Here is a 15,823-nt window from a genome sequence, read left to right on the forward strand (position 1 = left end):
TGCAGGCCAAGGCAGGAGGATCACTTGAGGCCAAGAGTTCGAAGAGACCAGCCTGAGCAACATAACGAGATCCTGTCTCTAAAATAAACAGAAAAATTAGCTGGTCATGGTGGTGCACGCCTACAGTCCCCGCTATTCGGGAGGCTGAGCCAGGAGGATTGTTTGAGCCCAGAAGTTTGAAGTTGCAGTGAGCTAGGACGATGCCACTGCAATTTTAGCCCACTTTTAGCCCAGGCAACAGAGCGAAACCCTGTCTCAAAAAAAAAAAAAAAAAAAAAATACATGTAGGAAGTGCATAATAAATATTAGCTGTTATTATTACTGTTGGTCTTTAGAACTAATGAAGTTGATTCTTATTCTCCAATTTAAAAATTTTTAAATTGTAGTAAAATAAACATAAAATTTACCATTGTAACCATTATTTAAATGTACAGTTCAGAAGCATTTAAGTACATTCACACTGTTGTACAATGAATCGCCAGAACTCTCTTCAACTTGCAAAACTAAAACTCCATACACGTTAAACAACACATCATTCTCCCTTTCCCCATTCCATGGCAACTACCATTCCACTTTTTCTTTTTTTTGAGATAGGGTCTCACTCTGCTATCTAGGCTGTAGTGCACTGGCACAGTCACAGCTCACTACAAACTTAAATTCCTGCTTCGGCCTGCAACTTAAATGTATTTCTTTAGTGCAGTATTACAATATCATTAGTAATTTGACTGTCTTGGGATATCTGATGAACATTCAGAATATATTAGAGGGATACCAGATGAACCTTTTTTATGAACTAAAATCCCCAAATTTATCTTAAAAAATGGCAACCTGTTGTATGTACTATCATCATTTATAAATTGTGTTTTCTTTCATTTCTTTTGAGTGCTCTGAGTAGATAGCACTTTATTGAAATGCTTTATTAGGATTCTCCTGTCTCAGCCTCTTGAGTTGATGGGATTACAGGTGTGAGCCACTGCACCCAGCTCTACCACTCCACTTTCTGTCTCTGAATTTAACTACTCTAGATACCTCATATAAGTAGAATCATACAGTATTTGTGTTTGGCTATTTCACTTAGCATAAGGTTCTCAAGGTTTACGTTGCAGCATGTGTCAGAATTTTCTTAAGACTGAACAGCAGTCAATTGTATGTATATACCACATTTTGTTTACGGACACTGGTGATGGACATTTGGGTTGCTTTCATCTTTCGGCTATTATGAATGCTGCTGCTATAAACATGGATGTGCAAATATCTCTTCGAGACCCTGCTTTCAATTCTTTAGTGTCTATACTCAGAAGTGGAATTGTTGGGTCGTATGGTAATTCTACTTTCAATTCTTTGAGGAATTGCCATACTGTTTTCCGTAGTGGCTGTACCATTTACACTCTCACCAACAGCATACAAAGGTTAAAATTTCTCCACATCCTTGCCAATATCTATTTTCTGTTTTTGATAGAAGTCCTAATAAATGTGCAGTGGTCTTATCAGATAAATTTTATACACACTTATATATTCCTTATAATTAGCATCTTATTATTAGTTACCAACAGTCTCAAATTTTATTTCCATCACATTCCAAAAAATATGAGATATATTACAAGTGTGTGTTGGCTCCTCAACTAGATTATAAAATCCTTTTAAAGTTTATTCCTATAGCTCTTCTCTATTAAGACAACACAAAAAAAACCTCAAAGAGGAACTGATTATGCACGTAATTATTGATTAGTAACAGTCAATTCCACTTTTATTCTTTTTATGCTCCCCCAAATTAAAAAAGCAGTATAGCAAAGTGGGTAAAAGCTCTAGCTCAAAACTAAACAGACCTGGGTTCAGATTCCAGCTCTGCCACTTTATTAGCTCTGCGACAACTTATTTAAGCATTCTAACTTCTGTTTCCTCAGCTACAAAATGGATATAAGGTTGTCAGGATTAAATAAAATAGTATACGTAAAGCACATAACCTAGCACATAGCAGGCCCTCAATAATCAAACTTATTTATGATAAAAATAATTATGTTAATGATAAAGTTGATGATTACTATATACAATTACACGTCACTTAGTGACATGGATACATTCTGAAAAATGCATCATTAGGCCATTTCATCATTGTGCAAACATTACAGGGTACAGCCTATTACACATCTAAGCTATATGGTATAGCCTATTGTTCCTAGTCTACAAACCTGTGTAGCATGTACTGAATACTGTAGGAAATTCTAACGCAATGGTATTTGTGTATCTAAACATATCTAAACATAGAAAAGGTATAGTAAAAATATGGTATTATAATCTTATGGGTCCACTGTATACATAGTTTGTTATTAACCAAAATGCTGTTACACAACATATTACTGTACTTCAAAAATAGCTACATATGAAAGATGAATGAAAAAAATTAAGGTTGATATAATTTATTCAGACCAATTCAATTTAGAATTGAAAAATCAAAGGGCTCAGACTCAAATGTTTTTCTGTACCACAATATTCAGCAAGTTTATTTAAGGTAGGTTTACTTAGTGCCCTACATACTAATAATATAATATAAATATTACACATATTAACAATCTTACTATTTTCTATTAAAATTTTGAGGGTGGATGAGATCCAGAGCTATACACTTGATGGTTTTAAAATTTTATAAATAATCTGACACCCGATAAAGTAAAAAATGTGCATACCCTTTGACCCAGCAATTCTACTCTGAAGTTTAACCCTAAAGAAACTCTTGCACATGTGCACAAGCAGATAGATACAAAGGTGTTCACAGCAACATTGTCTGTAACAGCAAAAAAGAGAAACAACTTTAAAGTCCATCCACAGGAGAACACACAACAAACTGTGGTATAAATCATATATTAGAACACTATACAAGGTTGAAAATGAATAAACTATATCTACACATAGCAACACGGTAAGTGCCCAACATGATGCTGAACAATGTAATAAAATACTAACAGTATTATTCCAATTATGTAAAGTTCAAAGCAGGCAAAACTAAGTTCTTCAGGGATATATTACATTTATTGTAAACTATAAAGAAAAAAAAATGAAAGATAAATACTAAAATAATATATCAATTATAGGGCCAGATAGATGATTAGTGGAGGGAGAGACAGATGAACAGCAAGTACCACATGGAGATTCAAGAGCACTGCTAAAACAGTTGGACCTCCGAATCTTTGGGTTCCACATCCACTGATTCAACCAACTGTGGAACGAAAATATTTGGAAAACAAATTGTGTCTATACTAAACAGACTTTTTTTTTTCTTGTTATTAATTCCTAAACAATATAGTATACCAACAATTTACATAGCATTTACATTGTATTTGGTATCGTAAGTAATATAGAGATGATTTAAAGTATATGGGAGGATGTACATAGGTTATATGCAAATACTATGCCATATTGTATCAGGCAGTTGAGCACTCAAAGCGGTGGTCCTAGAACCAATCACTCAGAGATACCAAAGGACAACTAAATTCTATTTCTTAAGTTGAGTGGTATACAAATTGGTGCTCATTTCATTATTCATTATATGAATAAATTCCATATTCCATATGTAATTTTACATAAAATTTCAAAATAATTTTTTTTAAAGTTTCTAAATACTTAAGCAATTTTAAACTAAAAGTATTTATTTTACTTGTTCAATTAAGGCATTCCTTGCTTCAGTTGTCTCTTTCAGTAATTCAGGATCACTCGTTTCCAAGAGGGGCTTTCTCTCAAAGTCTTTTCCATCACCTGAATTAGGATTCCAAAGAAGTTTTTCTTTATTTATTACATCCACCACTCCTTTGAAAGTTTTGGCTTCACCAACTGGTAACTATAAATCAGAGTGAGATTAACATTATGAAATGATCACTCACTTAAAACTGCAATAATGATAAAACTTAACTAATTGTACCACTTTCCCCCAAATATCTATTATCATTATTACCATAATCTATAGCTATATTTATACTCCACTTTCTTCAAAAAGGATTTCAGACAGTTTCAGAAATGTATATATTGCCACAGTAAAATAAACGGATGACAAAACTGAGGAGCTGATGCTATTTAATTTACCTGTAAAAGCAAAGGCTTTGCCTTCAACTTCTCTCTGATGCTTTCAACTGCGTAGTTAAAACTGTGGAAAGCAAAATCATTACAGTGAAAAGTATAGCTAAAAATTCTTAAAACAGGTTTAAGAATGTTAACACCCTTCTCTTATGAAACTGTAGGAAACAATTCTCTACTCTCTCCTTTAGCAATGATGACAAGCACCGTAACCTGCAGAAATATAGGGACTATACCATACAGTTCTAAAGAGAATCCATGGCATCAACAAGATACCACTTTGTCAGGATCCTATAAATATGATTAAGCCTCTCTACCCTAGAAACAGGATGATTCCCTATCTATTGGGTTTCTATTAATCCCAAATTGTTACTTAAGCTATGAATGAGCTGCTTTGAAATCATCTTTTTTAATGGCAATGAATTGGGATTCCATAGAATATTTACCCTATAGAAAAGAATAGCTATTTCTAAATTGAAGTTATAGTCCATTAAAAGCTCAAATTGTGTTCTCACTTTGATAAGCCAAAGAAACATTTAAAATACCTTGCTCCAGTTTTGTCCATCTTGTTTAAAAAGCAAATTCGGGGTATCTTGTGTTTATCTGCTTGCCTCCATACTGTGAGAGTCTGGGCCTAAAGCAAAGTTCAGTAAAAATATATATATTGGACAAAAGCAACTATGTTACTAAACACAGAATGAAGAGATCCAAGAATCTATCGTAACATGGAATTGGGACCTATTCTAGCATAGAATTAGTGCCACTGCACTAATAATACTTCTAGGGCCACTCTTTTGCTATATGTTTAACATAGCTGGGAATATGATGAAGTATGAAGAATGTGTTTGAATACTACTGTGGGTAAACTAGGTTGACACAGAAAGAGAATTAACACCTGGGAGGTACTGACAGTCATGGAAAGAGGACTTAACTGTGAATCAGAAGGCCTACTTTTTGTTTGGCTTCACCTTTCCTAGTACATGTCACACAATTTTGAACTCGTTTAATGTCAGTTTTCTGATCTGTAAAATAGGAACTTTTGCCTTAATTCGAACACTTGTGAGATAAAAGGAACAAATGGGAGTGTACTATAAAAATGCTATTATGATAAAAAGTTACAGATTTTATCATGAATATTTGAATGTTCATGTAAACTAAAGAGGATTAAAAAGGGAAAAAAAGAAACCAATACCTACATTTGTAAGTTGCAATTCTCATATGCATTTCTTCTATTTGACTTCTTTTAATTTCATTTTTGCACATATTAAATATATATAGTTTAAGTCTATTATAATATCCATGCCCAGTGGAATCCAATAGCCCAGAAGCAAAGCATAATAAGCCTAACATGCTGATGGCCAGTTACAGTAAGAGCCAGTTAGTTGTATTTTGGGGTAAAATTTATATACAATAAAATACACAGATCTTAAGCGTATAGCTCAATGAGTTTTTTGGATTTTTTTTTTTTTTTAGGGGAGGGGAGATAAAGAGAGGGGCAGGGGAGTGTAAAGCTCAATGAGTTTTGATAGACGTATACATTTGTGTAACTACTACCCCAATCAAGATATAGATCACTATTACTCCAGAAATTTTTCTTATCTCCGCTCCCTATAAGCAACCTGTTCTGACTTCTGTCACCATAGATTCACTCTGCCTATTCTTAAACCTCATATAAATATTATAGCATGGCTTCTTTGGCTCAACATAATGTTTTTGACATTCATCCACGTTGTTGGGTATACCAGTTCATTCTTTTTTTATTGCCATACTCCTTTGTATAAATGTACCAGTTGTTTCTCTACCCACCTGTGGACATGTATTTGAGTTGTTTCTAAGTTTGGGTCTATTATGAATTTAGCTACTATAAACATTCTGAATAAGTCTTTGGTGGACAAACATTTTCACTTGTTTGGATAAAGATATAGGAGAATTGCTGGGCTTCAGGGTAGGTGATATTTAACTTTAAGAAACTGCCAAATAGTCTTCCAAAGTGGTTGTATTATAATATTTTATAGTCTTATCAAAAATGTATAAGAGTTCCAGCTGCTCCACACTCTCACCAACATTTGCTGTCATTCTTTTTAATTTTAGTCATTATTGTGGGTATGAAATGGAATCTCTTTGTGATTTTAATTTGCATTTTCTGATGACTAATGAAATTGTCCATCTTTTCATATGTTTACTGGCCACTCAGGTCTTCTTTTGTGAAGTGTCCATTCAAGCTTTTCATCCATTTTTTACTGGGTTGTTTTTCTTTTTCTTATTGATTTGTAGTTCTTCACATATTCTGGATGTAAGTCCTTGGTTGTACATATGTACTGTAAATATTTCAGCACATATTTCCCAAGAACAGCGATATTCTCCTATATAACCAATACTATTATTATATTCAGGAAATTTATTATTTCTATAGTATTTTATCTAACGTTAAAATATTTTCTCATAGTCTGTGGCTTACCTTTTCATTTTTATTAAAAGTTTTATGAAACCTAATTTCGGTAAGGTTTAATGAATCAATTTTTCTTTTGTTTTGTTTCTTATGTCTCTAGAAATTGTTACCTACCCCAAGGTTGTGAAGATATTTTATCTTTCTTCTAGAAGCTATATAGATTTAAAATAACACTATTATCTATTCCAAATTAATTTTTGTGTATGGTGAAGTGTGTGTTGGGGGGGAGGAATATATTATAAATTTTCCAGGATCAGAAACATGTTAAAAATTTTTTAAAAAGCAAAAAACTCCTATCATATCACCTGCTAGCTAAGAGCCCATCTATTGTTCTAGAACAAGAGCCTCCTACTTCACAGATTCAGAAATTTCCTATTCCAGCATATTTCAATCTTATAAGTAATGCAATCTGTCTGAATGATTAAGTCAGTCAAACTTATGTAAAGAAGTTATGACGACAGAAAGGATGCAACCATTAGGAAATAAAGTGACCCAGAAGGAAACAGAAATAACAATGTATAATCAATCTCAGACCTCAGCATCAGGCTTTATCACTGTCAGGGGTTCTCAGGCAGAGCTTTCAGTAATTGTATTATTTCACCCCAACTTTTCATTTTGAAAAAGTTCAAATCTATAGAAAAGTTGAAAGAATAGTATATTTGGGAACAACACTGGAAAGGAAAAGAAAAAAGACAGACTAGCATAAATTATCCACATAATCTTCACCTAGATTCCAAATGTTAACATTTGCTTTTCTCTCTACCAACATGCGTGCATGTGTGCATTATGTGTGTGGTGGCTGTCTAAACAAACCACTAATTTCCTACTATGAGAAGCATAATTAACAGATGGCCCAACTGCGGCCCTTCTGGCTCTGCCACCACCTTCTCGCCAAGGCCCAGCTTCCTGTGGGCTTTTCCCCGCTAATGACTGAGCACAGCAGAGGTATTACTATTGGCCTATTCCTGCAAGACATGGGACAATTAATTTGGCTCAAGGACTCCCAACTGGCCTGACCAAACCTTTTTTGGAATTGTGCTGTGTAGTCTGAGAATGTGCCTACCCAATCCTTCCTTCCATCTCCTTCACAGGTGTCGGACCTGCACTGTGGTCTGAATGTTCTCCCCAACTTCTGTTTCTTTTCTCTCTTATTCCTCACAGGCATTATCCCCAATAAATCTTCCATATATCTAATCCCATGTTGGCATCTGCTTCTCAAAGGGTTCAGATTAACACCAGGTATGTAAGGAGATGGGAGCTGTCCTATAGTTGTAGATATCGTGACATTTCAATACTTCAGCATGTGTTTCCTAAGAATAAAGACTTGTTCTTAAATAATCAGTTACAATTACTATGTTCACAAAATTTTTAGTTAATACTTTTATCTAATACATATAACCTATATTCAAATTTCCCTGATTTTCCCAATGCTGTCCTTTATAACTTTCTTTTTTTTGGATCCAGGATCCAACCAAGGATCATGTATTACATTAAATTATCTTGTCCCTATAGAATCCTTTAATCTAGAACAGTTCTCTAGTTTTCTGCCCCCATCAGTCATAAAGCTTACATTAATTAAAACAAAACTTCAATTTTTGAAAAGTTCTGGCCAGGTTTTTTTGTTTGGTTGGCTTTTTTTGTTTTGTTTTGTTTTGTTTTTGTTAGCAGAATGCCTTTTCACTCAGATTTGATTGCTTTCTCATGATGAGATCTGGGCCAAACATTTTTGGCAGGAATGTAGCATGTGCAACATTGTATCAATTCATCACATTTTGAGGAATGTTAATTTTGATCACTTAATTAAGATAATGTTACTTTTAGTAATTTTAAGGTTAGAAGAACTAATATGGATTCTATATTCAACATAAAGCCAATTATGAAATTATAAGATAAAGAGGGTACCAGCTATAAAGAGCTAACTAACCCCATTACCATTATTTATTATAAATCTATCTTCAAAATTTATTCAAGAGCCTTTATATTAATTGTTGGAAGATAATTTTTCATGGGTCTCTCATATTTCTACATGTTTTGTTAGGAGAGGCACTGACTGCCCTTTGTTCTGAACTATCTTTTCAATGATGTTTGTATAAATGAACAGTCTTGAAAGAAAGAGACTGTCTCCCTCTGGAGCAAAAGGCAGGTTTGCTTACAACTTCGGAAGATAATGTCTCCCCCTAGAGCAATGGGCAGGCAAGCTTACTGCCCATTTTAAAATATTAATATTTTCATTCCCTAAGCACAGAATTCCTCTCAACCCATTGTACATACAGTTGTCACTTGACTCCCTTCATGTCACCCTGTGGAAATTGGGATTTGAGGAACCAACACAAGAAAGAGCTGATACTCTGGCTACTGCTATTTCTATGATTAATAAACTCCTTTGCCTCTGACCCACGAGTATTATGTCTTTTTCTAGAATCCACGAAACTACGGCAGGCTAACTTATTAGCTTAAAAGTAAGGTGGCATCTCAAGCCCTTCACAGTTCTTGACACTAACTCAGAGAAGCAAATTTTCCTTTCCTTTTACCATGAAATATCTGAAATCACAAATACATTGCATCTCAATATTAAATTCCAGCTTCCTTTAACCATAATTTGATTTGTATGAACTTACCAAATAAAGGGTTATAGTTAACTAAATCTGATATACTCTTTTCTAAAATCATGCCATTCTATCTTCACTTTAACAGTATTTTTTACCTCTACACCAGCAGAGGCATCAAATACAGCCACTGCACCATCCAACACTCTTAGGCAGCGCTCAACCTCCAAGGTGAAGTCAACATGACCTAAGGAAAATGTAAGACATAATGCTTAAAATCTTTTTAAAAAACAAAAACATCATATGATCTAGCAATGCCACTTCTGGATATATACCCAAAAGTATTGAGAAAGTAGAGTCTTGAAGAGATACTTGCAAACCCATATTCATAGCATCTGTTCATGACAGACAAAAGCTGGACACCACCCAAATGTCTTCCTATGTATGAATGTATAAACAAAATGTGGTATATACACACAACAGAACTATATAGCCTTAAAAAGGAAGGAAATCCTGTCACATACTACAGTATGTATGAAGCTTGAGGACTTTATACTAAGTGAAATAGGTGAACCACAAAAGGACAAATACAGTATGATTACACTTAGATGAGTCATCAAAAGTAGTCAAATTCCTAGTTATAGAAAGTAGAATGGTGGTTACCACAGGTGGAGAGAGGAGATAAAAGACAGTTGTTACCATCAAATTGGTTTCACTGATCATCACCTAAGAGCACATTTAGGAATAACATTAATCGGGTGTTGGGCAGATGTGAGGTGGGGGGAGGGGATGGGTATATACATACACAATGAATGCGATGCTCACTGTCTAGGGGATGGACATGCCTGAAGCTCTGATGGGGGGGAGGGACAAGGGCAATATACGTAACCTAAACTTTTGTAACCCCATAATATGCTGAAATAAAAAAAAAAGACAGTTGTTCAATGGATACAGAGTTTCAGTTCCGCAAGATGAAAAAATTCTGGAGATCTGTTTCACAGCAATGAGATTTTACTTAACGCTACTGAACTGTACACTTGGAAATGATTAAGACAGTAAAATTTATGTTTTGTGGTTTTTACCACAATAAAAAAAAAACAAAACAACCCCACACAGACAAAATACCCCCAATGCTGCAGCATTTCTGTATTGTTAAAATAGTACCATACCTGGTGTATCAATTAGATTGACTCTATACCCCTTCCAATCAAAGGTAACAGCAGCTGATTGAATAGTAATGCCTCTTTCTCGCTCTTGAGCCATGAAATCTGTCACTGTGTCTCCATCATCAACATCTAACCAGGAAAAAGTTGACATAGTCTTAATAGCAAGTGTATTTCATTGGTACTTGATATCTACCTGACATAGTTCAATTTGCTTTAAGAAAAATCTTTCCTAAAATAGTTTAATAGAGCCCTTAATCTTTCTCTAAGTAAACTGTCATTCTAGAAAGTTTTTCAGCAAGAGTAGTAATTTTGCCATAAAAATAATCTTCAACCATTAAGAGGAAAATCTTTTAATTTTACTGAACCATATACTTCCTTCCTTTTTTCCATAGCTTGAAACCTTTATTACCCCCTCCTTAACTGATATCCCTCCCTCCCGATCCCTTCCTTGAGAGGGGGCAGAGTAGTGCAATGAAAGTGCCCAGACAGACCTAGATTTAAATGCCAACTTTACTACTTACCACTAAGATCTTGAGCAAGTTACTTAACCTAGTTTGAAAAATAAGGCTAATAAAGGCATCCTGGCTCGGTTATTATAAGGATGAAATGAGACCACATACATAAAGTACCAAGTCCAGTAGATGATAAACAATAGCTACATGGAATGAGGCACAGAAAAAAAAACTCACCCAAAGTTAAATTATCCTTTACAAACCCTTCACATTACTAAATTTTTTCTATTTTTCTTTTTGTTTTTTGAGACAGGGTCTTGTTCTGTTTCCCTGGCTAGAGTGCAGTGGCATCGTCACAGCTCACTGCAACCTCAGACTCCCAGGTTCAAGCGATCCCTCCTGCCCTTGGCCTCCCGTGTAGCTGGAACTACAGGCATGTGTCACCATGCTCGGCTAATTTTTTTTTTCTAATTTTGGTAGAGACCGGGTCTTGCTCTTGCTCAGGCTGGTCTCGAACTCCTGACCTCAAGCAATCCTCCCTGCTTAGTGCTAGGATTACAAGCATGAGCCACCTCGCCCAGCCTCACATTAACCACATTTTCTAAAGAGAAGGGATTTATTTGTGCAAATGCAAGTAAAACCTGAAGTCACAGAAAAACTTTATCCTGACTACTGAAAAGTTCAAATTACTCTGCAGTAAAATTCTTGAATTATGCATTTTATTCTAATTAAATTTACAGACAGTAAAAGAAATGGAAAACAGTTGATCTTTACCATTCAAAATTCAAGAAAATATATCATGGCCTTATACTACCACTTGTATCAGCATTAAAACCCTAAAATGGTAGCTAGTTGTCCCATATGGTTGTGTATGTGTATAAAAATGCATACACACATATAATCTAAGCACCAACAGAGGGGAAAATAGCAAGAAAAATGTATTGGACATTTATCTATGTTAATATCTATGTTAATATCTATGTTAATATCTATGAATTGTGTCAGTTATTCACGATATCACTACCAAAGAAAATTATCATTAAGGTTACAAAGACCAAATAACTAATCAAAAGTTCTAAATAAGGCAGTAAGTTTTAAAAACACCTATAGGATAACAATAAGATTTTTCACAATGAGAAAGATCTGTATTTCATATCATCTCTTCATGATTATTCATATAATAAAATCAACCTTGAATAAGTTCTGCCACAACTTGGATAGTTTCTAGACTATAGCCTGAACTAGAAAAGGACTTCAAAAGATAACTTGTACATACACATGGGATGTGATTCAGCCTTAAAAAGGAAGAGAATCTTGACATATGCTACAACATGGATGAACCTGAGGACATTACGCTAAGTGAAATAAACCAGTCATAAAAAGACAAATATTGTATGATTCCACTTATATGAGGTACCTAGAGTAGTCAAAGTCATTGAAAGAAAGAAGAAGTAGAATGATGGTTGCCAGGGGTTGGCGGTAGGGAGAATTGGGAAGCTATTTAATGGGTACAGAGTTTAAGTCTTCCAAGATGAAAAAGTTCTGGAGGCCGGGCGCGGTGGCTCACGCCTGTAATCCTAGCCCTCTGGGAGGCCGAGGCGGGTGTGATCGCTCAAGGTCAGGAGTTCGAGACCAGCCTGAGCAAGACCCCGTCTCTACTAAAAATAGAAATAAAAATTATCTGGACAACTAAAAATATATATAGAAAAAATTAGCCAGGCATGGTGGCGCATGCCTGTAGTCCCAGCTACTCGGGAGGCTGAGGCAGTAGGATCGCTTAAGCCCAGGAGTCTGAGGTTGCTGTGAGCTGGGCTGACACCATGGCACTCACTCTAGCCCAGGCAACAAAGTGAGACTCTGTCTCCAAAAAAAAAAAAAGTTCTGGAGACTGGTTGCACAATAATGTGAATATACTTATCACTATTAAACAGTTCACTTAGAAATGGTTCAAATGGTAAGATTTATGCTTTTTTCCACAATTAAAAGAAAAAAAAGATAACATGAAAGTTGCAGGGAGGGGGGGGTCCACCTCATCTGGACCCTCGCTTAAGGGATATGAATTGTGGATATAAAGGAAGGATTGTTATCAGATTTGTGACATAATAGAGGAAGCCTAAAAGTTCCATGTTTTGCCATCCATCACAGTCCCATTTATACAACAATATGAGAAGTTCAGGTGGTTATACATTTAGGAATCTATCATCATGAAGATTCTAACCTTGGTGTTCTTTTCCTCTATAAATATTAAGTCTCAGCCTATTCCAAGCGTCTAGAGAAATGATTCCCAATAGAGTGCATATCATATACTAGACCTTCTTCATCTTAATTTCTCGAGTGGGTCTAGGCTGGGGCATCATTGTTTAAAAACACAAAAAAACACACACACAAAAAAGGCTACATGGGGATCCAAATGTACATGCCTAGTCAAAAACCAGTTTTCACATGTTTTAATTAAAAAATAAATTCAAAACTTAGGTAAATACTACTGTTGCAGGTTAAGGATTAACAAAATCCTTTCTTCTACATAAGAATTTGACTCAACAGAGGTATGTCAACTATGTTGCTTGGCAATATATCTTATGGAAAAAATAACTTCTGATTGTTAAACTAAATCTGAACTGGAAAGAACTATAAATGAATTATAAATACCTTATGGAGAAATATAACTTTGCATTTCCCTGAGTATGGCATGTCCCTTATGTAACTAAAGGCTATGTCTGTGGAGTTGTAACAAGAAATATTCATCCCCATAGGGCCAAATGGAGTCCATGATAGCCTTGTGAGTCTGAATGTTTAGTTGAATCTAAGAAGACTCTTTCTTTGGTGGGTGCTGCAACTACCTTATCTTTATGTTGTGGTTTAGACATCAGTGCCTCCATGCCATACTCAAGGTGTCTAGGTTGATTTCTTTTTTTTTTTTTGAGACAGAATCTCACTTTGTCGCCCTGGCTAGAGTGAGTGCCGTGGCGTCTGCCTAGCTCACAGCAACCTCAAACTCCTGGGCTTAAGCAATCCTCCTGCCTCAGCCTCCTGAGTAACTGGGACTACAGGCATGCCCCACCATGCCCAGCTAATTTTTTCTATATATATTTTTAGTTGTCCAGATAATTTTTATTTCTATTTTTAGTAGAGATGGGGTCTCGCTCAGGCTGGTCTCGAACTCCTGACCTCGAGCGATCCACCCGCCTCGGCCTCCCAGAGGGCTAGGATTACAGGCGTGAGCCACCGCACCCGGCCTAGGTTGATTTCTTAATCAAAATATTTTCCAGTGATGATTTTGCTAATGGGGAGTGGGGAGAAGAGGAATCCATTCTAACCTCCCAGTGATCTTGTGTATCCAGAATAGTACAAGATTCTTTCTGTGGTGGTAGTTTTGCCTGCATCAATATGAGCCATAATTCCAATATTACGGATTCTGTTTAAAAGGGGGAAAAAAAACACATGTTATGAGGTGGACATTACATTTATAAAACCAAAATATCTATGCTATGCAAATTTCAAAACTGGTATTTCTATAATTTACATAATATTAATTGTGTAAAAACTAGAAAAACAGAAAACACATTTAGAATATATCCTACCACATTACTCTGACAAAACAGCTAAGTAACAAAAAGGCTAACTACAATCTTGAGAATATCTTACATTTCTGTGAAAAGTATGTGGTTGTTACATTCATTAATAATGCCCATCAGAGAAAACTTGTACATATTCTCAACAGCCTATGGAAAAAAGCAATATCAACGATAGTACTTACTTAGCTATGGGAGGATTGATGATAGAATGAAGGGACTTGATATCATCTCCTATTAAGCCTAATGAAAAGAAGGTTAAAATTGAACTGTGAAATTTTCCTTTAATTTACAAATGAAGGAAATTAAAATAATTTTAAGCACATACTATAATGTCAAATAAAGCAAAATTCAAGCTCAATAAAACTCATTTATCTAAAACCTATTTTCCTTCAATCTATAAGGAAAAAGCTATGGACAAAAATAAAGCAAGGTAAAACTTTTAAACATCAACTTCTACATGATATCCTTAGAAAAACACAGATTTACCCCAATCTCTGCCACCTACTGAACACCTATTTACAAAATTATAGAAGAATGGTCATAATGATAATCTTAAGCTCTAATAGATTCTGAATCAAAGAAAAATTTAAAAAATGCACAGTCCTGTAAACCTGCATTTTCTAAGGCTTGAAGAGCTAAGAGTGATCCTCTTGTCAGCTGATAATGAATTTTTGTACAATCTGGAACCTACCTTTCTAAGCAATCCCAGGAAGTAATACCTTTCAAGATGGCCTGGACGTATCACTAAACAGAAGTCATAGTAATCTAATACTTCTAAAAGGCCAAGTAGTATTTCTTAAATTAAAAAAGTCCATAATGGCTTACTCCATACTTACTATAAATTTTAAGAATATTGATGCAACAATGCAGTTACATTTGTAAAATTAATCTATACCTTCTTGCTATTTAAACTAATTCTCCCAAGTTTCAATAATAAGAATTTTGTTTTGTTTTTTTGAGACCGAGTCTCATTGTGTTGCCCAGGCTAGAGGACCGTGCAATCAGCCTAGCTCACAGCAACCTCAAACTCCTAGGGGCTCAAGTGATCCTCCTGCCACAGCCTCCCAAGTAGCTGGGACTACAGGCACTCACCACCACACCCAGCTGAAAGGGGTGGCCTTGCAAAGTAACAGGAAAACACCTAACCCCACCTAGGAAAATACCTAATCCTACAATTTCCCCAGTAATGGTTAAAGATTAATGCTATGAGTTCTCTCACTAATAGACACTTTACAGGAGTTCTGTTTTGCACAACTTCTGAAGAAAACTGAATGGATGGAAAAGAGATGTAAATCTCTCTTTCAAAATTGCTTTTTTTGAGAATCAGCTTTTACAGAGTTCCTGAGTAAACGAAGAACGAGCTACAGCCTCAACCATATCTCAAGGACAGAGTCACGTCTCCTGTGATAATCCCTTCTCCGAGAAAAGGCAGGAAACCAAGTCCTGGACTTTGACACCCTTGTAGTTTTTGTTATCTGCCTGTCCCCAAGAAGAAAGAAAGGAACGGATGCAGCAATTTCTCAACTATACCCTGCCATTTTTACAACCCCTTTTAAAAAGCTCCAATAGC

The 15,823-nt window shown here is 35.4% G+C and overlaps 1 protein-coding gene across 2 annotated transcripts in view; it reads right to left on the minus strand.

Annotated features, from left to right (window-relative positions):
* GFM2 (GTP dependent ribosome recycling factor mitochondrial 2) overlaps nt 1-15,823 on the minus strand; it is a 39,215-nt gene that overhangs the window by 17,057 nt on the left and 6,335 nt on the right. For both annotated transcript variants that reach the window (XM_045566397.1, XM_045566396.1), the window contains exons 4-10: nt 14,436-14,493; nt 13,996-14,093; nt 10,230-10,355; nt 9,219-9,307; nt 4,611-4,699; nt 4,075-4,135; nt 3,653-3,832 (exon numbers count right to left, since the gene is read on the minus strand). In XM_045566397.1, coding sequence (XP_045422353.1) covers nt 3,653-3,832; nt 4,075-4,135; nt 4,611-4,699; nt 9,219-9,307; nt 10,230-10,355; nt 13,996-14,093; nt 14,436-14,493 — 701 coding nt within the window. The remainder of the gene's footprint in view (nt 1-3,652; nt 3,833-4,074; nt 4,136-4,610; nt 4,700-9,218; nt 9,308-10,229; nt 10,356-13,995; nt 14,094-14,435; nt 14,494-15,823) is intronic.

This window comes from Lemur catta, chromosome 12, assembly GCF_020740605.2.
Source record: "Lemur catta isolate mLemCat1 chromosome 12, mLemCat1.pri, whole genome shotgun sequence".
Classification (NCBI taxonomy): domain Eukaryota; kingdom Metazoa; phylum Chordata; class Mammalia; order Primates; family Lemuridae; genus Lemur; species Lemur catta.